A 26,929-nucleotide genomic window follows, 5' to 3' on the forward strand; every position below is an offset into this window, starting at 1 on the left:
TTTTACACCCTCTGTGATAAGACAAGTGGGAATAGTTTTTAACTGAAAGAGGGGAGTTTTGTGTCAGACGTTAAGAAGAAAATCTTAGCGAGCAGTGAGGCCCTCGCACTGCCATCCAGGCAGCTGTGGGTGCCCCATTCCTACAGGAGTACAAGGGCAGGTTGAATGGGCCCTGGGCAGCCTGATCCTGTGGTGGGGGCAACCAGTCCATGGCAGAGGGTTGAAACTAGATGATCTTTGAGGTCCCTTTCAACCAAAGCCTTTTTGTGATTCACAGAATTCAAAGTCTGTCAGACTGTTAAGTGGCTTAGTAAAGGGGAAGTAAAGGAAAGTTTAATATTATTTGGTGTAACTATTTACAACCTCTTTCAAAAAGGAATAAAAACTTAAATGGAAAAAGGCACAAGGGAAGTGACTAAGCAAGTGAAAGTGAAGTGTACATACCTGTACAGTATGTGCATCAGGATTTAGACAGTTCCTACACAGCTATTTAACAAAGCTATAATAGCAGTAATTACTTATTGCACTGAAGCAGTTCATTTGAACTTTTAATTTCTGCGTGTAGCAATGAGAACAGATTCATGGTTATTCTCTTTGCAATTCTCTGCACTCAAGGTGTATGTGAGTGAAATTATTTTGGGAATGAAGTGCTGACAGGTACTTGGAGCTATCATATGATTGTTTGCCATGGGGGTGAAGGCTGTGAAAGTATTTTCTAACCTACAGAATTGCAGCACTAGCTTTCTAAGTGTAGTATTTGAAAATATAAAGTTCATATGTAAAGTGTTGTGGTGTCTGGGATTCTGATGACTTCTGGCAAAATCTTACTGCAGTAGAATGTATTGGACTTTTAAAAGACTTCTGTATACCTAAACACTTTTCTGTATGGCCTATTTTGTGTTTGACACTTGTTAATTTACTGATAGTACAGGGAGGGATTAAGATGGAGGTACATCTATCCAGATTCTTCTGTATAGGCACATGTATAATTAAAGGTCTATAAGCAATTGGAAATGTAACAATAATCACTTTTGATATTCTTAACTAGTCTATGATGCTCTGTTTATTCATTAAATTGTCTGTGTTCTTCTATGTTTTACTAGAGAGTGTTCTGCTTCAGTACCATCAGTACAACAAAGATATAAACTTCTATATTACTATGAAGTATGTTTATTTTATAATACAGTAATGAAACTTCTATAAATTCAGTCACTTATTGAACAAAGGTTTTGTTTTATAATGGTATTGACCAAAAAATTCTCTTTCAGTAGATCTTCCATTGCTTTCACTTCTGGGCATGCTTTCCATGTCCTTGATGACTTTATCAGATATGATATAGTCTGTCACACTCAGTTCTTTCCTGCCTGTCACCCACCAGTGCTTCTAGCTGCGCCTTCACATTAGTTATGGGGATGAATGAGTTTTCCTGAGACTCTGTGCATGATTGGATCTTACTGAGCGAAAATGCAGAGTTGTCATCCTTTATATATTTAAGCACCTCTTAGTAAAGGAGTGCTTGTTCTCTATTGACTATGGTGAATGTCTCTGAATGGGAGGCATTGATGAAGTTACATATGTATTTTTCAATTCTTGGTATTTTCCTTTAAACTGGAATTCACTGAAGTAGTGAAAATTAGTTCTGAGGTTACAGAAATACATCCAATATTATTAGTAATAATCCATATAATACTGAGAGTTTTTTTTAATCTTAATACATAAATAAAGCAAATAAGGTCCTTTTTGATGACAACTGGGCCTTCAGAGTATACTTCTACGCAACATTTGCTAGAATACTATAAATGCTAAATGAGAGTAAGCAAATTTGTATTTGTGAGCCCCTCCATTCAGAAAGCAAAATATCAGGAATTTACTTTTTCATCCTTTTTCCATCTCTGATTTATCTATTGTCTTATTACTAGTTTAGTCCATAGCAACATTCTGCCTGCTTAGCATTAAAATCCTCTTGGTTCCAACCGGAAGCTTCTTATGTTGCCTGAGTATCAGTGTAATGTGATTTCTATATAGGTAGAATCTTTACAAGGAGAAGTAAAACAGAAGGTGGATGATTACAATAAGCTGTTATTAGAAAAGGAGCAAAAACATCAAGAAATTACAGCTCGTGATAAAGAGATTGAAAAACTGTTGACACAAGTACAAGAACTGGAGCACAGCAGTACTGAAGTCTCAAAGACTGTAAACTACTTGCAACAACAACTTCAAAAAATGAAGAAAGTAGAAACTGAATTAAAACAGGTAATTTTTAAATACTTAACTAGGATAGGCATTATTCAGACATCGTCTTCATGGGAGCTGGTCAATAATTATGCTAGTGTTCTTGGCAGCTATCCTTTGCCTCAAGGAGTGAAAGACTATTGTGTTAATGGCAGCTACTACAGCCACAGCTTTAAACGAACTCTGGTTTTATGGACTTTGACTTATTATATTGACAACTGTCACATTTGCATGGATGAAAGCTCTTTTGTTTCTCTGGGAGATCCTGAGAGATGGTATTACTGAATTTAAAGATTAATGATGGGTATTCAGTAAGTAACCATGCTAAAATCATATATGCTTAATCAGTAGCTCTCTTTGCTCTGTCTCTGGAGCCAGATCAATTTGTCCTTCTCCCAAAATTGTTGTTTTATATTACTACCTCAGACTTAATCACAGCTTAAGTAATTGAATTACATTCAATTTATCAAAACTCTTGCCTTTCCTCTAAGCATCTGAGTAACCTTTCCTGCCTTATTATAAGAAATATTTTTTTCCTTCCTGCAATTTTCCTTGGTTAAGTATTGTTCATGTGTGTGTCAAGTTTGAAGATTTGAAAGTAGCATGATCTAAACTAAATTCACTTTTTTTATTGATTATTCTCTAAATTGTTGCTTTCATGATTTATTTAAAAATAGTGAACAAAGTATTTTTATTATAACTTCAGTTACATGTGATATAGACTAGCTGGTCTCGGTTCATTAGGTACTACTATTGCAATCTCACTATTGCCAAATAGATGGTATCTGGAGAACAGTTTTAGATTTCTCTGTACAACAAAGGCATCAACAGAGTACCATCAAGATAAGGTGGTTAAAGGACTGGAGCAAATGATTTATGAGTGAAAGCTGAACAGGATATGTTTAGTCGTTAGGGTCGTATAGATCCCTGCAACCATATTATGAGGTTATAGAAAGTACAGTCAGACTTGGAGGTGCACTGTGAAAGGAGGAAGAAATACAGGGGAAATTCCAACTAAACAACAGAGGAAAATTGTCGTACTGCCCTCCAGTCTGTGCTGAAAGAGGAATTCAGAGTGGCAGTGGTTTCTCTGACTTCCAGATATCTAGAATTTGTCTGGCCAAGTACCTGACCAGAGACAAGTCTGTTCTGCTTTGAGCTAGGGTTCAGAGCAGAAAGCTCTGGAGACCTTTCCCAACCTCAGCTGTTTTGTGACTTTGTACAAACATGCAAAAGCTTTGGCTGTTAGCTTTCTGTATAGTTTGCCTTGTAGTGAATGGAGACTACAGTGTGGCTGTTGTAAGTTGCTATTGTATCTGAGCCCCTGGCACTTCGTCAAATTGGTTTTCCTTATTCGTGTGAATTAAAGCCATTCTTTTAGATCTCTGAATATCCCAGTAAATTGGTCGTTCTCTAAAAATCCTAAACAAGGCGAATTTAAACTTTTTTGAGAAATAATTTAATTTTAAACAAAGTTACACCACTGGATTTACCAAATGTAGAAATGTAGTTATTGTGATAGCTCATCACTAAGCAGTTTTGTGCATCACGTAAGTGTCAAATAAGCTCTAAGAGTGATTGTATGTCACAAGATTTTTTGGTAAAAAAAAAAAAAAACATCAATATGAACGGCAGCTATGGATTTTCACTGCCTCCACAATACCAACATACAAAAATATACGCACTGTAGGTAATAGAGACTAGTGCTACTGAGAAATAGGCCTGGAAAGACCAATTTCTAATATGGGACAGTATTTTTTTTATGAAGAATGTGGTGACTTAACTCACATTTATTGGAACTTTCTGTCCTGTCATCACATGCATAGAGTTAAATATTCCTTGTTCTTTCCTTGTCCAGTTCCTTTCTGTTGTTCAAGTCGTTGATATGTAACAGTGATGCTTTTTGTTAGGATTGTGCTTTGAGAGATTGGGCTGTAGTAGGTTGTAAGCTCTTCCTTTTGCTCCCTTAAGGAGCCTGCTAGCTCACGTGTTTTGGTATCAGGCAAAGAAGATGCCTTGTTAGACCCTTTATCTGTATGGCACCTAGCAGCATCTCTTATAATGATGATGGAGCACATAAAACTCTGATTTTTGTCTGGGTTGCTGCTTGCTGTTGCTGGTTCACTGTGAAGACCTTAGAACATAGCAACTGGAGAACGTGTGCAGAGCTCTGGGAATAGTATGGCACACACATAGCTCTGCTGTGTACTAAATGCAGGAACATCTGAGAGGAAGCAGCCTGGTTCTGCTGTAATCCATCTGGATTTTCATGTTGTCACTGGGGGCTTTTATTCAGCGATCAGAAGCTTTGGAATGGTGTGGATAATATCTTGCTTGTGGTTGATGTGAAAGCTAAAAGATAGGCACCAGTGTTACTCGGGTTTTGCTGTAATCTGTTTAGTCATGTCTGTCAGCAGGATTCCTAAGAGACTGGTGAATACCGTAAGTTCCACATGATGATAAGAAGTTTTTGTTTTTCCCTTCCAGGTAAACAAATATTTCTCTGGTAGGTGCTTTCCTACTCAAAAGTGTAGGTGATACCTTGCTTTATCCTGCGAGAGAGATTAAGTGAGGATGACACAGTACTGCACCCTAACTGGCTGTCTCCCTGTAGTTTCTCTTTTCCTCCTGTGTGCTTTGTGCATGGGAGAGATGTCTCCATTGATGCCAGTCCAGAATGGCTTTCTACCAAAGGGCTGCTAGCTGAAGGCTGGATGACTTCAAGAATTTCCTTCTTGAACTGACCCAGATCCTGAGAAGGATTGTGAGAGAGCCACAGAGGGAACTGAAGGAGAAGCTTTAAAAATAAAGAAGAAAAACAAAAACACGATAACTTGAGAGACCACACAATCTGACAGAAACGTAGTGCTGGTGCTTTGTATTCTGATACAATGTGATATATTTGTAGGTGGTGTTTGATCTACCCTCCACCACTTAATTTTAATTAAATCTTCACCTCTTAAGCTTAGCTTGGTAAATATGGTAACATAATTAAATTGGATATGGCTACAAGAAGAAGTTTAGAGTATTAACCATATGGGACAATGTATAACTGAAAAAGTATAGCATTATGACTGTGTGCTAAATTTTCAGAGGCTAAACTTAGATTAACAAGTGTGCTAAAAACATTCAATAGTTTTGCATTCCTATGCCTTTGTAGAACATTGGAATTAAGTATTTTTGTTCTTGCATTGGAGCTTTTCAGGCATGAAGACATATTCTGGCAGGATTATTCTGTTTGATTAGGTCTGTATATTAACTACAATCAACACTAAGATAAAAATTACTTTGCAGGATAAAGAAGCATTGCAACAGCAACAGTACAACAATTTGATTCAGATCTCGGCCTTGCAATCTAAATTGGATGAAGTGAGGCATGGAGTACCTGTGGAAGGCACTTCAGGCCAAGGGCTGAAGGAACAGTTGCAGGCAGAACAGGAATCACTTGAGAGGAAAGAAGGAGAGGTAATCTGTTCAGTTTCAGTATTGTCCTGTAGACTTTGGGTCACTCATGTAGTTCTAGAATCATTTTCTGCAATCTTGTAACTAGGAGTTTAAGCCTTGGATTAAGTTCATGAAGGTACATACACACCCACCTACTCACCCCCACATACTTATGCTGTATATTGAGGTAATATCAGGTAATATTCACCCTCAAGAATTTTGCAGAAAACGCCAGTCTGAGTGGTGCAGTTGGTATAATAGAATGAAGGGATGCCATGCAAAGGGACCTTGACAAACATGAAAGATGAGCCAATATGAACCTAATGAGATTCAACAAGGCCAAGTGCAAGGTGTTGCATTTGGGTTGGGGCAATCCGAGATACGTGTACAGATCTGCAGAAGAACTCAGAGCAACCCTGTTGAGGAAGGACTTAGGAGTACTGGTGAATGAAAAATTTAACATAAACAAGGAGTGTACAGTTTCAGCCCTAAAGGCTAACTTGGTCCTGGGCTGCTTCGAAAGAGGAGAGGCCAGCAGGGCAAGGGAGGTGATTGCTTGTCTCTACTCAGCCTTTGTGAGGCCCAACCTGGAGTTTGAAGCCCCCAGAACAAGAAGGATGTGGAGCTGTTGGAATGGGTCCAGATGAGAGCCACTAAGATGGTCAGAGGACTGGAGCACCTCTCCTGTGATAAGAGGCTGAACGAAGTGGGCTTTCTTAGGCTGGAAAAGAGAAGACTGTGGGGAGAGCTCATCCAGTTTTTAAAGGGAGATTATAAACAGGAGGGAAATAAACTTTTTACACCCACTGATAGCAATAAGACAAGAAGGAATGATTTTAAACTAAAAGAAGGGAGATTTAGATTAGATGTTATGGGGAAATTTCTCACTGAAAGAGTAGTGATGGCCTGACACAGGCTGCTCAGAGAGGCAACCTTGATCTAGTGTTTGGTCTAGCCTTTGGCAGGACTGCCTACAGCAGGGGAGTTAGACCTTGACAATCCTTGGGGTCCCTTCCAACCCAAGCCATTCTATGATTCTATTACATAATTATTTTTACGTGTGTAATATACAAATTTACAGCTCAATTTAGGATGTTCAACAACAACAAAAAAACATGGATGATCCTCCAGTTGATTGTACATCTTTGTTTTAAAAGCTGAAAGCTTCATGTCTCTCCAGAAGTCTTTCTTCAGGAGTCAGTAGTCCTTAAAGCATTGAAACTTCGCTGCATAGTAGAGCAAGAGGTGGTAAAAAACTGAGAGGAATGTGTAGCTGTTTTTTCTCCTACATGCATAAGTATTCAATGCTCAGATTTTGTTTTGATAGCTGTGTACTGGGATTAGCGCTGTGGTGTTACTTTCTGCCTCTTAATAGAAGAATAGTGTTTGTTACTGCTTGTGATAACATTAAACATCAAATGCTGATACTTAATTTTTTTATTAAGCATTTTATCTCAAATTACATCAATGGTCAAGCCTGGATTGTTCAGAACATATATTAACACATCTTTCATGAGCAGTTTTATTTTTAATTTTTTTTTAAAAGAAAATAAAATCACCACTGTAGGAATTTGATACCCAGCTGAGGAACTGCGTTTCTTATTCTTTGTACGTCTCAGATATTTTATTAATCTCAGCTGATTAGGGAAAATTCAAACTGTCGAATCTACTGAAACAACTTTCAGTAAGTATAGCAGAGTGAAACTTTGTTTTACGCTTAAATTTCAGAAATTATTAAAACAACTATCCATTTTCTTCACTTCTAGATTGCAAGCTTGTTAGACCACCTAGAACAACATAAAGATAAATTGACCAGTAAAAATGAGGAGATATTGCAGCTGAAATTGCAGCTAGAGGTACAAAAAAATCTTAACACTTTCACCATCAACCAGCTTCAGTTAGAGAATGCGCAGTTAAAAGTAGGCTTTCTTAGCTTTAATGTTCACCAGCTAAAACTTCAGAGACGTCATTTTATAAGTATTGTGGTCTTTATCTCATATTGCGATAAACATTTTGTTTATTTCTGTTGTAACACGAATGCAGTATTCTCTTGACAAAAGATATCCTAGAACGACTCAAACACTGTAGATTCATGCTTTGCTTATGACAATATCTTCTGTATTAATTTGACTTGGAAGCTTAGCTTTTTCTCTGACCCTAATAAATTACGATCTGCATTGTTTTGTGTGCATATCTGACATCTGTGGCCATAGCAAATATTTTAAGCTGTAAAACTGGTTGATTGTCAGTCATTAGTTTTTGTTTCACCTTGAAAGTTAAGAACCAGTGTGGCAATTTAATCCAGCGATACAAACGCAAATAAACTAGTTGCCCTTGCTTTCTTAAATTAATAATACAATAAGGAGGAGAACATTTAAATACAGCCTGTAATTCCCTTCTGCCACTAGGCTGGGAGAGAAATAGGCTTTTCTAATGAGATTAATGTTTTTCTCATTAGGATCTAACAAAACTTAATGTAAAGCAAAATCAGGACTTGGATGTAAGTGATTCCTCAGCTCTGTCCTTCCCACAAGCACTACTTAAAGAAAAGAATCAAGAAATAGATCACCTGAATGAACAGCTGAGAAGACTCAAGTATGAGCTAGTGAATACCCTCGAGAATAAAGTAAGAATATTTACTAATTCATTGCTTGATTATGCTTGAGGAGATCATAGAATCATAGTATCATTTGAGTTGGGAGGGATCCTTGAAAGTCATCTGCATTTCCCTGCAATGAACAATGTTGTCATATTGCAAACGAAGCCTCTTGGTAATTCTCTTAAGAAAGTAGAGAGCATAACTCTCTATCATCTCTATCTATCATTCTGCATAGCTATCCACCTGAAATCTGCAATTCTTCCTGCTGTCACATGTATGATTTAATGCTTATGCAGTTTAAAGAAGAAAAATACAGTGTTTTGAATTCTACGTGCAATAGTAATTCTGCCTACGTACTTTAATATTTTGACCTTATCCATTTGTTCAGGTTGTGGAAGACCAAAAATCTGAAATTGAAGAACTCAGATCTATTATTGAGCACCTTCGTGGGGACCAGGAACGGCTGAGTAAGGACAAAGATGAAGAGGTAGAGCAACTTCACGGAGTAATTGAGAAGCTCCAAAAGGAGTTGGCACAATTTGGACCAGTATGTCATGAAGTTAGTGACAACCAAGGTGACATTTTTCAATTTGGATTGGAAAAGTCAGTGGAAAACCTGCAGAAGCAGTTGAAGAAGGGATTGATAGATTGTCAGGGTGATACTGATCAAGGTGGAAGAAATGCATTGCTGCTTTCCAAGGTGAGGGAACTTGAGGAAGAGCTAGAGTTTGCCTCAGCTGCTAGAAAAGACCTGCAGCAGCAGCTGGAAGAGAAAGAATCACAGATCAAAATGGAAGTGGAAATTTTAGAGAAAAAATGCCAAAACTTACAGGAATCATCAAGGCAGCACTTTGCAGAGCTAAACGCTCTGAGATTACAGTACAGTGCACTTCAGGAAGAGTACAGCCTTCTCCAAACACACATTTCTCAGAGAGAATTTGAAGCAAGGATTGCTGCTTCTTGTGTTCAGGAACTCGAAGACAGTGTGAAAAAGAGGGAATTGAGTATTCTTGGAAAAGATAAGCAGGTAAAGACAATGGCAGATCAAAGAAAAACTGACGAAGGTGAATTGCAGTACTTAACAAAACAGGCATCAGAACTTAAAACTGAGTTGAAAAAGAAAGATACGAGTCAGGCTCAAGATGCTTATAGTCGTGAGTTTGAAGTTTCTAGACTTGATTTACATGTGCAAGCAATGAATCAGAAAGAAGTATCTAATCAGAGAGAAACTGATGAATTGCAAGGTAACATGACAAAATTGAAAGATCAAATCAAGATATACACAAAAGAACTTGAAGCCTTACGTTTGGAAAGAGATGAACTTATTTCACAGTTGGAATTGTACAAGCCAAAAGAAGTCCTTAAGAAAGGAATGGAGGAATTGGAAGCACTGGAAATACATGTTGATCAATCATTTGCTTCCCTAACTGATAATCTGGTATGTGATTTATTTTATTTTTTTTTTAATAGTGTCCTGACTTTGTTTTCAGTAAGCTAATTTTATGTGTTTCATAAAGCCTTATAGTTTGCCTTTTTCAGTGCTGTAATAGTAGAAATAAAAAAGCTGATTCAATGGCCTGTACTACAAAAGATTCTAAGAAAGAGTAAAGATGAATATTGTGGTATAAAAATGGCTATATTGAGTCAGTTTGAGTCTGTTTTTGCATTGTTTCTCTGGTAGTGACTAGAGAAAGATAATTTTATTAGGAACCTTTATTTACTCTGAACCATTTTATTTTCTCCAAATAACAAAACGTGAGCTTATATTGTTCAGTTTTTGAAACAGTAGAATTAAGATGACTTGTTCTTTAGAGAGCTGTATTCATCTGTCATACACCAAATTGCTGTCCACTACGGCTGCCTTACACAAGTGGTAAGTGTTGATAAGAGAGCTTATGTTGTGGGTGTCCAACCTTTTGGCCTGTCTGGGCCACACTGAGTGAACAGGAATTGTCTTGTACATAAAGGTTGCTTTGAAGGTCCTATTTATTTCAGTGAAAACTACAACTGATACAAATAACACCTTTGATAGTGCAAATTCTCAACTTCAAAATGCTATTTTTCACTGTAGTCACCAGCATTAGCTATGCATTTTCACCAGTGATGAACAAGAGTCTGCATGCCACACTCATAAAAATATGCACTGGCGACGATGACCCACTGTCACAACTGCTGAAACACACCACCACTGCCTCACTGTGTTCACATCCTCAGTTTGGTCTTCACAAACATTCAGCAAGTGTCAGTGAATGTCAGTACATGCCATGTTTTCCTCACGGAGGAATTGTTTCCACCACTTTTCTTCATCCACAATTCCATGTCAGATGCCATTTTGTCAGAGGGCTACTCTGCTACCATCTGTCACACAGCAACAGCATGGAATGGACTATTGGTGGGAGGTTCAACCTCTACTGCCATGCCACCACCATCTGCCTCTTTTGTTGTGGGCAGCTTTTGTTGTGTGTAGGCATTACTTTCAAAGCAGCCCTTATAGTATAGTTCATGTATATAGGTAACAAAACTTATTTTAATGTTTGATATTTTTTTACTAAAACAAAAACACTGAACTGGTGGGATATTTGACCCTCATTTTATGAAAGTAATGCATCAATCCCTGGTTTGATGGCAGTGGCTACAATTCTTAGTGAGCTCCCAAGGTTAGATATTAGGAGGAAGTTTTTCACCCAGGGGGTGGTGAGGCACTGGAACAGGTTGCCCAAGGAGGTTGTGGATGCTCCATCCCTGGTGGCATTCAAGGCCAGGCTGGATGTGGCTCTGGGCAGCCTGGTCTGGTGATTGGTGACTCTGCACATAGCAGGGGGTTGGAACTGGATTATCACTGTGGTCCTTTTCAACCCAGGTCATTCTATGATTACTCTCTTTCAAGTTGCAATAGCTACATAGTAGAAGCTGATAACTGACCTCCATGAGCTACTGCTTTCTGGTGGAAATCACTTGTAGCAACACTGCCATTTTTCCTATGCAGAGTAGGAGTACGCTTGCTTGATCTCATGTTAGTAATGATTACTTGTTACAAGCTTGTAACACGTGGTTTAGTGGGAGCTATTGGTAATAGGTGAACGGTTGGACTGGATGATCTTTTAGGTCTTTTCCAACCTTGGTGATTCTATGATTGCTAGAATACATTATGCAAGTTTAAACTGTCTTCATTTGTTTTGTTTGTGATGTAAAATATTTACGCAGTGTGAGGTGCATGCACAACTTTCAAACCATGGTTAGTGTAGATACAATTTGAATGTAGGAAAGATATGTATTGTGAGTATGGAAACTGCTCAATGTGGTCTTTTTTCTTTTGGATTCAATGCAGGGAGCGTTAAAGTCTGCAAATAATTCACAGAACAAAGACAATTTAATTGTAAAGATGGCACTTCATCAGTAAGAGCTTAGTTCTGAATTAGGAATCTGTCAGGATTCAGTGAAGGGAGAACTGATAGAACTGGGGAAGATATAAAAGTATGCTGGAACTCTGAGGGAAGTTAAATGATTTAAAGTAGATTTTAAGTAGAAACTTGGTTTCTCAAATGTTGAAATTCTTGTATGTATGCCAGCATGTATATTTCCATGTTTAAGTGCTACTAATAATAGGGTAGGTTGAAAAGAGGTGGTCATCAAGGCTGGAGATTACATTGAATGAAAGTAAGCAAATGAGTTGTCTTCAAGCGTGTGTTCATGTGGACCTAGTTCATCCTAGAATAAGGAAAACTACAGTGTTTGATTTATTCTATCAACTATTCAGGCTAGATAGCTGAGAGCTGAAGAAGGGGGAAAATGACAGTATTTAGGTGGTGCTTTTGTTCTAATATGAATTAGGTAAATGTCATTTGGGATGTGATGCTGAACCACTTAAGAGAAAATGAAATGATCATTGCTTAGAGTACCAAATCAGAAAGCCCGCATGGAATTGAACCGTTCTTTACTTCCTCCTGTATAGTGAATTAAAGCTGGTTCAAAATGTTAACATTGAAGAGCCTTTATGTAGCAGTGAATGTGACACAAACAAATCCAGTGTTCTTAGAGGAGCAAAGAAACACCTTACAGTTTATCTTAGGTTCAAAAGTGGAAGCAGTGAAAATTAAGAAATACATAAACATGAAAGGTGGAAGAGAAGCAGAAAGGAGATAGTTCCCAGTTTCTTATGAGTTGAAATGGCAGGATGGCAGGAGCCATCCATAGAACTACTCTTCCCAACTTTTTTTCCGGTGTCCTGGATCAGAAATTAAGTCTTAAGATAATTCAAGAGATTTTTCTAATTAGAAAAATAACACGCTTTGATTTCTATTTTTTTAAAAGTACAAAGATTATCTACACAGCTAAAAAGAATATCCTTTTTCTTGTGTGATGCAAAAGTCAGCTCTGCTGAAATAGGTACATTTCTTTCTATTACAGAATTTGTTTACTTCACAAGTGATTTCTCTGCTTAAAAAAGCCAGGTTAGCTGATGTATAAACTGAAGTTTGGGATCATTTTTATATAAAATGTAAAAATCATCATAGATTTGATTAATAGAGAGGAATTTTTAAAAGCGTGTTTTACATTTCTTAAATCATATTTAAATTCCATTAAACAATTAACATGTTATCTCATTGCAGGAAAAAGTTGCTTTGTTTGATGTTACTGCTCATGATACAAATAAACAATCTCAGGTTAAGCAATCAGAAGACAGTATCTCAATTCAAAAATTGGACATGATCAGCAGCTCTGAAGAAGAGCAAACTTTGAAAAAGCATCACCATCAAACTCCCAGTTCTCCAAAAATCACTGTGAATGCAGGCTGTACTGAAGGTACTCTTAAAAACTTCCAGGATTTCATTGTGGATGTGACTTCATGGGATTCGCCTGAGATTATGAGAAAGCAAGATATAAGCATGGAGCTTCAACCAGTGCTTAATCTGACACCCTTTTCAGAAGCTGAAAGTACAGGTCTTGAAATGGTGCACAGTAGGTCATCCCTGCAAGGTGATAATTCTGTTTTGTTGGGATTTTCCTACCTTTATGAAAATGGCAGTGAGGAAGCAGCAGACGGGGCAGATGTAAAATCTCCAGTTACCTCTGAAAGTACCTACTCTGTTGATGACCAAGATATGGAGAAGATGATTTTGGTAAGTGGTATTTTGTTTGATTTCCTTCTAATTACACAAGACTGCTCAGTTTTGTCCTCCTAAATCAATGCTGAGCCATTGGCTCTGAATAGTAGAAATCTGTACACTGAGACATTGTACAGTCTTGCTCTGGATGTACTAGTTTCTCTCTCACTGTCAGACACCAGAGCAAATTCTGGACTGTACTTAAACACTGTCTACCACAGCTTATAGTAAGTGAAAATAGTATTCCAAAATCTAAAATTGAACAATAAGATGCTCACAGCATGCTTAGTGTCTTATAATCTTTATGCTGTTGATATGATAGTGGTAAAAATACGGATATTGCTCTTGTGTTCTTAGAAGGCTTGTTGAGAGGCCTCTACAAATCTTGGTATTTTCTGGTGAGGCTTCATGGAAGTAACTGATAAATGTATGATAGTACTTCATGTGTAAGTAGGTAATTAAGCTAAGTACTGTAGAACTTTGTTACCATAGTATTCAATTTACTGTAACAGTTCTCCACTGGTGAATAATTTTGTCACAGAGAGTTAAAAGAGTTTTAAAATGGGAGAATAAGCATACCTGCAGAGAAAAGCTCCTCTCAGCGACAGCCAACTTAGATTCAGCTCTGGAGCTAAAAGAAATGTATTTCTCTGATAGAGGACTGAACATTTGGGCTGGTTTGGGCTTGTTGGCTATGTGAACGTTAGCATGGCTCTTAATGTGATAGTGCAGAGGGCCATTCAGTCAGAGGAGCTGGGAACCTGGTTTTCAAAAATTCCCCTTCAGTGTTGAAAACAAACAAACAAATAAATAAATAAATAAACCTAACAGGTTGGATGGAAACTGACTGTACTGTGATTACAATAATATATGGAAGATAAGCTTAATCCTATTTTATTTGAAAAAGATGAATCTTTTGGATACTGATAGAATAAGAGATGTTGTGTAACATTTGGCATTTTGGAAATCTCATCATGAGGTATCCTTATTCTTAAGGCCACTGCTGTACCCCTGCAGACAAACTGGGCAGGTTTCAGTAGAGCTCTATCATCTTTCCTTGACTTGCATATTTCATCATATGCTGTGCAGTATAAAGTATTTTTTCATAATGAAAAACAGTTTTGTTCTTGCAAATTGTAAAATGTATCTAGTATTTCTACTTCTTCCATTCTACTACAGCTAAAGCATATCTAGAAAGAAATTATTACAGTGTTTCCCTTAAATTAAAATCAGCTGAGACCAAACAAAAAACACTTCTCTTTCAAAGGCCATTCTATTTGTTAAGAGTATTGAAAAGGAGAAAAATTCAGGTGAAAAGGCTTTTGAGGAATACTAATGGTGATTAGCTGTTTGTATTTGCTGTAACTAACTTTGAAATCAAGTAGGCATTTGCTAAATTCAACACCAATAATAAAGTTGTTGTAAATATAGAAACAGTGACTGATTTCAGAAAACTAAATTAATTGAAAAACTATTCCCAAGCAGATGAGAGAAACAGATAATCTAACTCCATCTGATTTGCAAGATGATGTAAGATCGGGAGCATCTGCCATAGATGTGATGAGCAATGGATGTGACAGCAGTGAGTTTAACTTTCGTATATTCCTTTTACCTTCTGAATAACTGGTATAAAAGTATGCCATTTCCTCTATCCCCAATTTTTTTACTGTACATCTTTCATTTGAAAGTTATCCTTTTCTTAGTTGGTTCAGAGGTGTTGTGTATTCAAGCTAGTGGAAGCCTGCTTTTACATTTTTATTTGTACATGCTAGAAATGAGATATGGGAGTTTAGTGAGTCCTGACTTAACAACAACATCATCACTGTGGCCAAAGGCTGCTTATGACCTTTTAACTTCTTTAAGTGGTTGTCTTGTGCAGTTATGCTAGTTTCAAGTTCTCTTTGTGTTTGTAACCCCTGGGGTGGGGGAACTGTCTCTTCCTCTAGGTACCAGATCAAATTTCGCAGCTAAACAAACATCGGACCACTCAGATGCTAATTTCATGGCTTATCTGCGGTACTGTGGCATGTTTCCAGATACAGAATCAGTGAGAGAAAAGGAAATACTTTCACCACAACTGAAGGTAATATGTAAATAATGTAAGCATATTAGGGAATTAAAATAGGAACAGCAGAAATGACATGCTGATATAAAATAGTGTTAACTGCTACATTTGCACTGTAAACTTTCTGTAATGGCTTTAACCTCAAATTGAGGTGGGCTACAGGGAGTTCAATTGCAATAGTACGTGCAAGAAACGTGAGTGATATTAAAGGAGAAGTAGTACACTTTTAACACAGTAAGTGCTGCTTCCCCAAATGTCTAACAGACAACTTCAGCTTACTCAGTAGATAAAGGAAGATCTAAGAAACAGAGTTTTGATCTATGAAAGCAACTGAAACTGTTTAAAGTATTACTGGAAAATCTGAGTGCACAATCCTGTACTGAATGTTGAGTTTGGACAGTTTAGTGTATTTCCATTGTTAATGTTTGCTAAAGGGTTGTACATGAAACATTACTTCTTGAAGTACTAATTATTTTGATTCCAGATATGGAAAGGCAACTCAGGTTGATAAATTTAAGTTTTTCAAAAAAGTGCAAAGAAAGTATATCAGTAGTTAAGGAAAAATACTGTGGTGGTAAAGAGAATAGCAAAAAGAAACAGCTCTGTGTTGAGGCTGAGGTATTTTTGGTTAGATGTAAGTAGAAAATGACTTAAATCTCCAGTGACTTTTCCTGAAATGAGACATCTGTGCATTGGATAATAGCTTGTAAACAGGGAATTTATTAAAGAGATTATTTTGCTTGACAGATTTAGGGAAAACAGAGTTCACTGTATACATTAACACTGATTATTTTGGGAGATGTTATTTCTGTGTAATCTGCTAGACCAAGCAAAGGTTGTCTAAATGCATAATTAAGTTTTCTGGTATCACTGGCATATAGTGACATGACTTGATAGAACGTGGATAATTTTACTATGAGTAAGTACTTGAGAAAGAACCAAGATAGAGTACGGTCCTTTGGCTTAGTTGCATGTTTGCATGGTGGCATACACAGCAATAGATACATTGGTCTAGGCTGCTGTTTGTGCTTCAGCATTTGTACTTTAACAACACTGATCTCAGTTGCTAAGAGTTAGTCAGCAGTTACCAGAGGATGTTATCTAAGCATGTGTGTGTTCTGATTTTGTTAGGCACATCAAGTAATGGAGCAGAACTGCATGCCTTTATTGATCTTACAATCTTCTTACTTTTGTTGCTTATTTCTATTGCATCCTATTCATGTGCAATTTCCTAATAGTATTGTCTTCTTTCTTTCTCAGACTGTGCTGAAGTTGGTGTATGAGGAGAGTCACAAGATATTGGCTTTGTCAGAACATTCCTTTGGTTTTAGGGAGCTGAAAAGTATTCATCAGACTAGAGCAGTGATGGAGGGATGGCAAAAAGAGGGCTTGGCTTTGCTGAATGCTATACAGTCTCTGAAAGATCATCTTAGCAAGGTGGCAGATAGAGGAGATAAGGTAAGACAAGAAAGATGGCTTCCACCCTTTAAAAACTGACTTCTTTTGTATGTATGTATGTGTGTATATGCATACATTGTGTATGTGTATATTATTACATGCATATACGTGTGTATATAGGAGGAGCAGAGGACTCATCTTAAGACTTGAACAGGGCTCTCAACTTGGATCTCCTTAAATTAGTAGTAATGACTCAGTAATGACATCAAAGAGTAGGTTAGAGAGAGATCGTATAGATGTTTTTTTTGTTGTTGTTTTTTTAATAAAAACCAACACAGGAACATCCAGATTTTGCTACTGATTGGAGAGAACTTCTGGAAGTACAGAGTATGTTTGAGAAGAGAGAAACATGTTGCAAATTGGTCTGAAGTTTCACTTCTCCAATCCTAGGTTTGGTGATGAAGTTGCAAAAACTGGTATATGTAATAAAACAACAAGTAAAAAAAGCCTCTTAGTGTTATACTCCTAAATCGCTTTGATTCCCTCATACTGAATTTTGAGATTAGATCTGGACACAGATACTATTATTATTTTAAAGGTTTATTCATTCTGTTGTTAAGTCATGCTCTGTGTGCATTAATCTAGATTATGTGGGATCATGAAGCTTTCATAGTCTGTGTTTTGGCACCGTTTTCTCAAACTCTTGTGTTGTGTGTTATAAAGCCTATGGATTGGTTTACCTACAAGCCAGCAAAAAAGCAGTGACCAACAGGCTGGGATTGGGAAAAGGAAATGCTTGATAAAATAATTCTATCTGGAGCTTGCAAGGAGTGTATCCTGAGCTGACTCCGTATGTGTTTGGGATTTTTTCATCATAGTAATTAGTTTTCAGTTTCAGTGTATAAACTATTATTAATAACTATTATGCTACTTGGAAGCTAGTAAAGTTGGGTTAGTTAATGTTAACTTTTTGAATTAAAATGATGTATGAACTTAGTCATTTGCATTTGCATCTCTGCGTAATAGTTGTACATGTGAGGGGTTCCCTGGAATTTATCTTTGTAGAAGGAAATAAGAATAGACTATTAGATTTAATAGGACTTGGTTCTTTTTTAGGAGGAACAGAGGCAGATGGTAGTGGAGCACATTTTCTCTTCAGACCGGAACAGCTTGCTCTCTGAGATACAGGAGCTTCGAGCTCAACTACGTATGACGCATCTTCAGAACCAGGAGAAGCTACAGCAGCTGCAGGAAACTCTTACTAATGTAGAAGATCATGGGAGCAAACAAGAACACCAACTTCGAAGGAAAGGTAATAATTGTCAAGTTCTTGTCTTCTGCTTTTCTATGTCAGTTCTTCCTTTTTTTTTGCCTAGCAGATAAAAGGAAAAAAATATATACTGTTTTGCAAAGAAGCTGATGGTAAACAGTTCTTCAGTTTAATTACTGTGCTTAGGATTCCTGCTATTTTAGCAGGGTAAGAAGCAGGCCTTTTCTTCTTAAGTAATTAAGAAAAATCTATGAAAAATGAAGAAGTTTCAAAAGAACCCTGGAAATGTATATATAGATAGATATAGCATATATATATGCTTTTTCTTAATCAGTTGCAGAATCTATTAGTAATGAGTGATTTGTAGTTCATCACAGTAGCTCATTTAGTCTGATACAGCTTTTATATTATCTTTTCCTTGTCCACTAGCAGCAAAGCTATAGCATATATGTACATCTTTCTGCTTATTCATGTTATATATGAAAATAAATGAATTCTCCAGTCAATAATACTTTAATGCAGCTCATTTTTCTGCAATTGAACCAGAATGACTGGTAAACATACTGTCAAAATCTCTGTAATATAAGTAACTGTTCATGTTTTCTTATCCTAGTTGAATTATTAGAATATAAGCTTCAGCAGGAAAAATGCATTGTAAGTGACCTGCATAGCACGCTGTCTGAGGAGCAGAAGAGAGTCTCTAAAACATGTGAACTCTTGAATCAAGAAAAAGCAGCAGTATCAATCCTGAAGTCAGATCTGTGTGAATGTAAGCAAGAGAATGAAAGGCTGCAAAATTCCCTAGAAGAGCATCAGAGGGAAATAAGCAAGCTCCGGTGAGAAGAACAGTTAGTTAATTTAAATTTATTAACAAGTCTGAAAAAGCTTTATACTCACTGAATCCATAAATACACCTCTGTTACTTTTCATATTTATATTAGTTTTTCATTCTTCAAATTTACACATTTACCTTCTCTGTAGCACTTCCACAACCTTCTCAACAGTCAAGGCATATTGTATGGGCATAGTAGAAGAGGTGAGATAATTGCCTCTTAACTACAGCCTTGTGTCTGTCCCTCCTGTACCTCTGTGGTGGTTTAACACCACTGGGTAGTTTGGCTCCACCACATTACTCTCTTATTCTCTGTTCTCAACAGAATAGGCAGAAAAAGTACAATGAAAAAAGCTGGCGGGTTGAGACAAGAACAGGGAGATCCCTCACCAATTATAGTCACAGTCAAAACAGACTCAGTATAAGAAGGAATAATGTAGCATAGTGCCTACTGCTAACAGACTTGAGCAGTGAAAATTAGAAGTAAAGTTAAAACACCTTCCCCCATCCGTATTCCTCTACCTCTTCCTCCCAGAGTATTGCAGAGGAATGGAGGCTGCAGTCAGTCCCTAACACTTTATCTGCTGCTTCTCCATGGTCAGTCCCTTCCTCTGTTCCATGTGGGATCCCTTCCCCAGAACGCTGTTCTTCCCCTACTGATCCTGCATGGGCTTCCCTTGGTCCCTGCAGCTCTCCAAGCACTGCTCCAGCACTGCTCTGTACCACAGGGCCCGTCCCTCAACAGCACACTGCTCCAACATGGGGCTTCACGAGCGGCAGCTCCCCCAGACCTCCTGCTGCACTTTTCTCTTTCTTGAATCTGCCCCAGAAGCACATGCAACATCACTCGTGGCTCAGGTTTGGCCAGCAGTACGTCCCTTTTGAAGTAGCTGGAGCTCTGATCTGACATGGAGTAGTGCTGGACTCTGCTCACAAAGGGCACTCCTGCAGCCCCCACTTCCAAAACCTTGCCCTGCAAATCTAATGCATCTTTGTTATCCTTCTGCTTTTGTCTTGGTCTTTTGCTTGGCACTTTTGTTTGCCTGTCATTTTGCTGTGTTCTGTTTATAGGTTTTTTTCCACGTTCTTATTCCTAGTGTATGCCAGTGATTTTCTTTCCATTCACAGGACACACATTTTGCTTCACTGAGGTAGATTATTTATCCATATCTTTTAATATTTACTTGATAGGATAGTTTTAGCTTTGCTTGCAGGGAGAGGAACTGTTTTCAGGTGCTAAATATTTGTGACTTGGAACTGACCCTACAAGAGGCCCTCTTAGGGAAGTAAATTTGTAGGTCACATCACAAAAAGTAATTCCAAGCATCTCACTTGCATCACTAGAGAAGGATATTTTGTTCTGAACATACATAGAAGTGTCATTTTGAACTTTTCAGTTCTGAATTGGAAAGTAAAGAGAAGGATTTGACAGCTACTCTGCAAGAGTTGCAGTCTGAACGTGTGACAGAAACAGAGCTGCGAGTTTTGCTTGAGGAACAACAGCTTCAGCATAAGAAAGCAGAAGATGAAAAGAAAAAGGCCTTGGAGGTAATGCCCAACATCTTAACCTCATCCACCAAAAGAAGTGATCTAACAAGTTATTTTTGTACAATTTCATATCCAGTGTTTTTATTCAATGACAGTTTACACACACACAAAAAAAGCTTGCTTGTACCTAATGTGCATGGCATTTTCCCCCCACAGAATTAAAGCTTTCTGTTATCATTCTTAACAGCACCTATGGATATAAGCAAAAGTTGGATGCATCTTTTTGGACATCATCTTAATGTTTTCAGATCCTTATACTTTCTTAAGGTCAGTTTTGTACTGCCTGTAGCTGTGTAGAGAGAGAGAGACTCCGCAATTGTGTAACCGTACCCTTTCTTACAGAGCAAGTGTGCCGTGAGGATGTGCAGAGTATGACTGAGATCACAGAGAAAACAAACCAATAATACAAATGCTTGATAGAAAGTAACTGAAACCTTTCCAATGTAACTTTTTTGAGGTTGAGCAATCTTCTCTCTTTCTCTCTCTCTTTCTCTCTCTCTTTCTCTCTCTCTTTCTCTCTCTCTTTTTTTATTCCTGTACCATATTTTCTGAATAGAGTGGGAAACAAATGACTGGCTTTCTCATTGACGCTGTGATAGAAATGATTCTTGTAAAAGACATGATCATCTTCTTGTTCTCATCTTTTTAACATATATCTTTTGTATAATTAGAAACCAAAGCCAAAGTCTTCTGACAATTTCTTTATGGCCTGCCCTCTCATTTATGTTATTCTTCTGGTAATTATTTAAGTGCATAGGTGTTTTTTGTTTGTTTTTTTTCCTGCTTTTATGGTGGAGCATGTTAGCTCCGTATGTATCTTGTAAAAGGGCTACTTATGCAGAGAACACAGGGACCATCTTAGTCAAAAGCAAAGCGAAAGTGCACTGCCCCAGAAAAAGCTGTGAAAGAGATGAAACCATTCTCAGGTGATGCTCAGTCCTGCATTCCCAAATCGTCCCTACTACAGAAAGCTGATGGTTCTAGTTTGTGCTATATGTCTACCACTTAGCCATCTCACCTAGCTTCCTATGTGATCAGAGGTCTGGTGCTGCCTGGGGACCTAGGGCAGAAACCCCTGCCAGAACTGCAGCAGGGGTTTGTTCTGACTTCCTGAAAACATTGTGGGGCTGCCTCTTCATTTACTTGCTTCTTTTCTGGAAGGAGAATGATGAGAATGCATTGGCTCACAAAATTCAGCTGAGAATGGGTTATTGTCATCAGTCTGTGCTGCATTCTTTAAATAGATGGGCTGTGTAGCCAAAAGGTTTTATAGATAGTCTTACTGCTTAGATGTTTTTTGGCTTTTTTTTTTTTAATTAATCAATTCAGGCTATTTCTGCTTCAGATATCATTTAAGATGATTGGATGATGTAAAAAAAAAAAAATAAATACCAATTTCTCAATGAGGATCTTAATGATTGAAGAAAAAATAATGTACCACAAGATATTTTCAAATTAAGACCCTTGGTTTTGTTAATTGGTATCATGACTGTAAAGAGCATGCTTCTGGCACTCCTAATTAGAAAATTAAACTTTTATTTATAAATTATTATTTTTTTAATAATTGAACTATTCTAGCTCAATCTTGAATTTCTCCTTGAATAAAACAGAATTTTGAAAATTACTGAATGCCAGAGTACCCCACAAATGAGTGCTTATGCTGGAATATTACTATGTGTCTCTCCTACTGTGCAGGATTTACAGGCTGCCTTGGATTTGCAGATGGTGCAGAATAGCAAGCTGTCTGTATCACTAGAGCATGAACAAATAATAAATGACAATCTCCGCAAGGAACTTCAGATAGAATATTCCCGCTGTGAAGCGTTATTATCTCAAGAACATGATAAAGTGTTGGAGCTACAGAAAAACTTGGATGCTGAGAGAAATCGTTCTTTGGAGCTCTTGAATTCCTTGAATCATGAACGTGTTTTGACAGAACAGTTGAGCGTGCAAGCTAAGGAGGATGCTTCTTGTCAGCGCCGGGAGTTGTTGCTAGAACAGGCCTTTATCCGAGAGCTCCAAGCCCAGCTGGGGGAAGAGAGATCTCGAAAGGCAGAGCTAGCTGCTATTATTGAGAAAACACACCAGAAAGCCATTCGTTCCAAAAGGCAGCTAGAGGCTGAAGTACAGATGTGTTGCGAAGAAACACAGGTGGAGAAAGAGATCAGTAACAAACTCCAAGTGACATTGGAGTCTCTTCAGAGTCAAAAGCAAGAGGTAATCCATTCCTCAGAGGCCCAGAAGGAAAAAGAGGCAAAGCTGAAAGAACAATTGCATTTGCTCTTTAAAACAATGCGAGATAAAATTAAGAAAGAGTAGAGAGAGCAAAGGCAGCAGCAACAAACAGAAACGGAGGAAGAGGAGGGCTGGCAGAAAGATCAGGAGGGACTTCCAAGAATGTCTGAGTCTTCCCTTAGATTGAACTATACGTGAAGTGGGAATTAACCCAGTGGATAGTGTCCTCTAATTAAAATGTTTCAGTCCCTGTAACAAAGGGTTCTGAAAAATGCTTTAAACCAGCTGTCTGCATTTTTCAAATGTAGCTGTTTTCTGGGTTTAGGTCTATGTTGGGGATTGCCCCTTGTTAGCAAATAGAGAAGACCTTGAGTGTGGTTTAAACGTCGTAGATAACCAAACTAAGTTTCACCCTTTTTTCTCAGCTCCTTCACTTTCATTAGAGGAAGAGGGAGGCTTTGTAGACTCTGAAGACTTGTCAGTCACAAAGTCAGGAAATGGATGGGGAAAATGCCCACTCTATAGTTGTTAAATGGCTTCCTGATAGCCTTGGAGTGCAGTAGTATAAGTCTTCCCCTGTAAGTAGTTTATGGCTTAAGAAACACTGAGATGTGGATATGTTAGATTGGTGTGGTGCTTTTATATCTGATCTGCATATCTATATCTACATACGTATTGATGTGTGTATATGTACAAGTGGCAATTTATTACTACTTCTTCTGTTCAAATAGCAAAACTTGAAACCGCAACACCAGAGGGATGATCAAAGAATTAAAGAAATGCGGGAAATTGTGGCAATCTTAAAGGAAACAGAAAGAAGTCCTCCATCTCCAAGCAGTCAGCGAGGACTGTTGTGTACTTCAGACAAAGATGAAAATGCCAAAGAGCCTATGACAAAAGAAACTGGAAAATTCAACTTGCAGCAGCAGCAGAAGCAACAGCTGGAGAAGATAAGACAACAGTTGCTTTTTGTAGCTGCACACCTCATTGAGATAATGTGTAAAACTGTAGATAAGTGAGTAGCTTAAATACTGTTTATAAAACAGTAGTTTTCTCTCTATACGGCCTCTGAACTTGTACATATCATGGCTGAGAGCCGTCAGCTGGAGCAAATGGGTCATATATCATTTCCTTTGCTTACAAGAACTACCTGGTGTGAAACCATGATTTCATGGTGCTAGCAGATGGTTTGGAAGATTGTCATCCCACAGCAGCCATTCCTGTAAAAAGCTTTTATGCCTGCTTGTGAACCAGATCCGTGAAGTAACCTTTCGAAAAAACAACAACTCCAAAAAGAAAAATTGGGAGTTGGAAAGAGCCTTTTAACTAATTAATTAGTTAATTAACTAACTTGTTAATTAACAAATTCTGATTGGAGAGTAGTCAGAAAAACAGTTTAATCAAGGCGGCTGCAGGTTTGGAAGGGGGGGCAGAGGGGTCCATTGAGCACAGAAGGGAAAAGTTGGTCATCAGGATAATTTTTTGTTTCTTTGGCAGCAAAGTAAAATACCAGTAAAATTTTTGCTGCAGCCTGAATTTGCATGGTGGAATTTCAGATTGGTATAAAATACGGGTTTCTGAATAAATTCTTCAGCACTATTTAGAAATTTCTCTATTTAATAAAAATTACTGATTCATGTGTCTTTATTGTATTGTGTGTGATAGGTAGTAAATGAGGACAGCATCAAAATTTAAGATATTTCAGTGGGGAGGAAGAATGTATGCTAACTATAATATAAGATTACTAGAAATCAACCATACTGACAAAGTATTTCTTTTTAACAGAACAGTTAGCGACTGGTATGTATCAAATGATGAAGCTGTAGCATCTTTACTGCAGACATTAAAGGAACTAAAATCAGATTTATTGTCTCCTCCTGCATCTCAGGTGAGGAAAATGGCATATATTTGTTCATTATCAGGAAATTATTCTGTGTTATTTGGGTTCTGCTACATATGTAAGTTAGGCGGTGTTGGGAGGGTGTGTGTTTGCTTTAACATTCTGAGGAATTTTGTTTGGTTTTTCTGCCTGGAGGATAGAAAAAAGACAGGAACTCTTATACTCACATCATCTTTATACCAACATATTTAGTATGTTTTTTTGTATGTATGTCTCTTTCATTGATGCATTGTTGAGTCTACTTCTGAAGGATTTTTTTTTCCTATGTATGTAATAAGTATGTAACATGTCTGAGGATATCAAACTGTGGAAAGTGTTGCTTCCTCTTCTGAATATGTCCAGACACAATTATTTTTCAGCAAATTGTTATGCATTTTTCAAAAAGCACAAGTCGTTTGTCATTTCATGGGGGAAGTTTTGTCTGATAGTTGCAGTATTATAGATATTTTTACGTAACTTAGCAATTGTTGAAGGCTGAACTCAGGTATATTGTTAGAAAACATAAAATACATAGCTCTTTCATTTCGTATTATTCACCATGTAACTTTGCACTAACATATATGTCTTTCTATAGTTAAGAGATCTTCAAATACATTGTAGCCCTTCTGACCTTTTTATATTAAGCAGATTTAACAAGAGTTTTGGCTCTATTAGATTCATCTTCCCTCTGCTCTATTACTGCTTGACCTAGAAATTTGTACTAGATCCCGAGGAAAAACAAAGCTTCAGTTGTTCTCATGCGTTCCATAATGCAAGCTTGAGCTATGAAAACCTGGCAAGGCATGGTGCAAGCTCTGCCTGTGTCCTAACTGCCGACAAAAGGCAATAAACGGTTTCCTTCTGTCATCTGTGTAACCACTTAGGTGGTTGCCAAGTGGATTATCTCCAGCCCTAAGGGAGGGGATTGTAACCTTTTGCAGGTAGGCATTTTTGAAATTATTTTGACTGTTTTCCTTTCAGAAAACTGAGAATCTGTGGGGAAGCTGAGCCTCCTTATGACTCCTTAAGTCTGACTTAGTAGAGCTCTCTCTGGAACTGAGCTATTTGTCTGACTCAGCTTACTACAAGTTACTACTCTACTGGAAAAGGAAATAAGACGTGTGGGTTTTGTTTGAACTATTTTTGATAACAGTTACCTGAAGCGTTTTTTGTATCCTGTGTCCTTTTCTCTGTCCTTGTTCTAAAGATGCTATCTTTTCTCACCCAACTGACTGTAGTGATATAACTTCCATGCCAGTGCTTTAGTTTATCCAACTTTAGTATAAAAATCTGAATTTGTATAGGCCATGTCTGAATTAGATAATAAGCACAGGACAAGAATTTAACTTGGAAAGAAAGAAATACCTAATTTTAAAACAACACAGAAAATTGTATTAGATTCTTGGCATTTTGGTGTTTTGCTGTGTCTTAAGCTCTTTCTGTATATGCTGAGAAGTAAAAAGCCTTTGGTTTCTGCAGTTGTAAAGGAAGTTGCAAAGTCAGAAAAGAGGGAGTTGAATTATGTACTGCAAAGCTACAAACAGCGTGGCGACCCATGTTTTGTTTTTTCCCTTTCTGTTTTATAAAGAAACCATTGCAGGGATCAGTTTCTTTGATAGATCTGTTGTTGGAGAATGGGGACCTTGGAAGTCTGTCACAAAACTGGCAGAACTGACAGGATAAATTAGCACCACCAGCAGCATCTTGAGAAAAAGCTTCAGCATGAACCATTTAGAGGGGTTGGTAATACATGGTACATACCAATTGACTTGAGAGTTTTGTTGATACTGTACACGTTCCAGATACTGAAAGTATCTCTCTTTAACAGCTCTAATATGTTGCCCTTCATTATACAAGATTTTTTGTTTGTAAAATATTTGACTTCCACGAAGAACTTAATAAATGTCGAATATTACTGTATTAAAATATTCTTAAGAAATAACTCCTGAAAAAGTTTGAGCTCCTAGTAAGGCTGTAGTGAAATAAGCTACAAGGAGAAATTGGGGTCAGCTGTGTGTACTGGCTCCTCTACTGTATAGATTTTATTTCAAAGGATAAAATGCTAACCATCTCAAAAACATCTTTCCTCTTGGTTCTGATCTGCTGCATCATACACTGATGTAACTGCTGATAAAATTAAATTGATATGCAGAGGGTTATGAAGGCAGAACTCCAAAAATTGAATCTGGAGTTGTTGGTCTCCTGGAAGAGATGATTTACCACAAAACTAAATATTCTCAGGATTGAATGCTATTTTCTTAGAGGTTTCATCTGTGTATGCTTTACAAGATGTTTTTGTGCACGTATGTAAACAAACACATT

At 37.5% G+C, this 26,929-nt stretch overlaps 1 protein-coding gene across 11 annotated transcripts in view; it reads left to right on the top strand.

The window, feature by feature from the left end:
* The window catches only part of PCNT (pericentrin), a 100,983-nt gene that overhangs the window by 63,908 nt on the left and 10,146 nt on the right, over nt 1–26,929 (top strand). For 5 of the 11 annotated variants that reach the window (XM_019616812.1, XM_019616814.1, XM_019616813.1 and 2 more), the window contains 15 exons: nt 2,026–2,253; nt 5,527–5,697; nt 7,443–7,532; nt 8,135–8,302; nt 8,664–9,713; nt 12,886–13,395; nt 14,863–14,962; nt 15,327–15,463; nt 16,706–16,903; nt 17,960–18,155; nt 18,727–18,949; nt 20,343–20,493; nt 22,189–22,710; nt 23,460–23,743; nt 24,514–24,616. In XM_019616812.1, the coding sequence (XP_019472357.1) occupies nt 2,026–2,253; nt 5,527–5,697; nt 7,443–7,532; nt 8,135–8,302; nt 8,664–9,713; nt 12,886–13,395; nt 14,863–14,962; nt 15,327–15,463; nt 16,706–16,903; nt 17,960–18,155; nt 18,727–18,949; nt 20,343–20,493; nt 22,189–22,710; nt 23,460–23,743; nt 24,514–24,616 (4,131 nt within the window). Of the gene's footprint in view, nt 1–2,025; nt 2,254–5,526; nt 5,698–7,442; nt 7,533–8,134; nt 8,303–8,663; nt 9,714–12,885; nt 13,396–14,862; nt 14,963–15,326; nt 15,464–16,705; nt 16,904–17,959; nt 18,156–18,726; nt 18,950–20,342; nt 20,494–20,680; nt 20,761–22,188; nt 22,711–23,459; nt 23,744–24,513; nt 24,617–25,588; nt 25,729–26,929 lie in introns of those variants that run through there. The other 6 variants (XR_002116427.1, XM_010713135.2, XR_002116428.1 and 3 more) reach the window with 6 other exon arrangements.

This window comes from Meleagris gallopavo, chromosome 7, assembly GCF_000146605.3.
Source record: "Meleagris gallopavo isolate NT-WF06-2002-E0010 breed Aviagen turkey brand Nicholas breeding stock chromosome 7, Turkey_5.1, whole genome shotgun sequence".
In the NCBI taxonomy this organism is placed as follows: domain Eukaryota; kingdom Metazoa; phylum Chordata; class Aves; order Galliformes; family Phasianidae; genus Meleagris; species Meleagris gallopavo.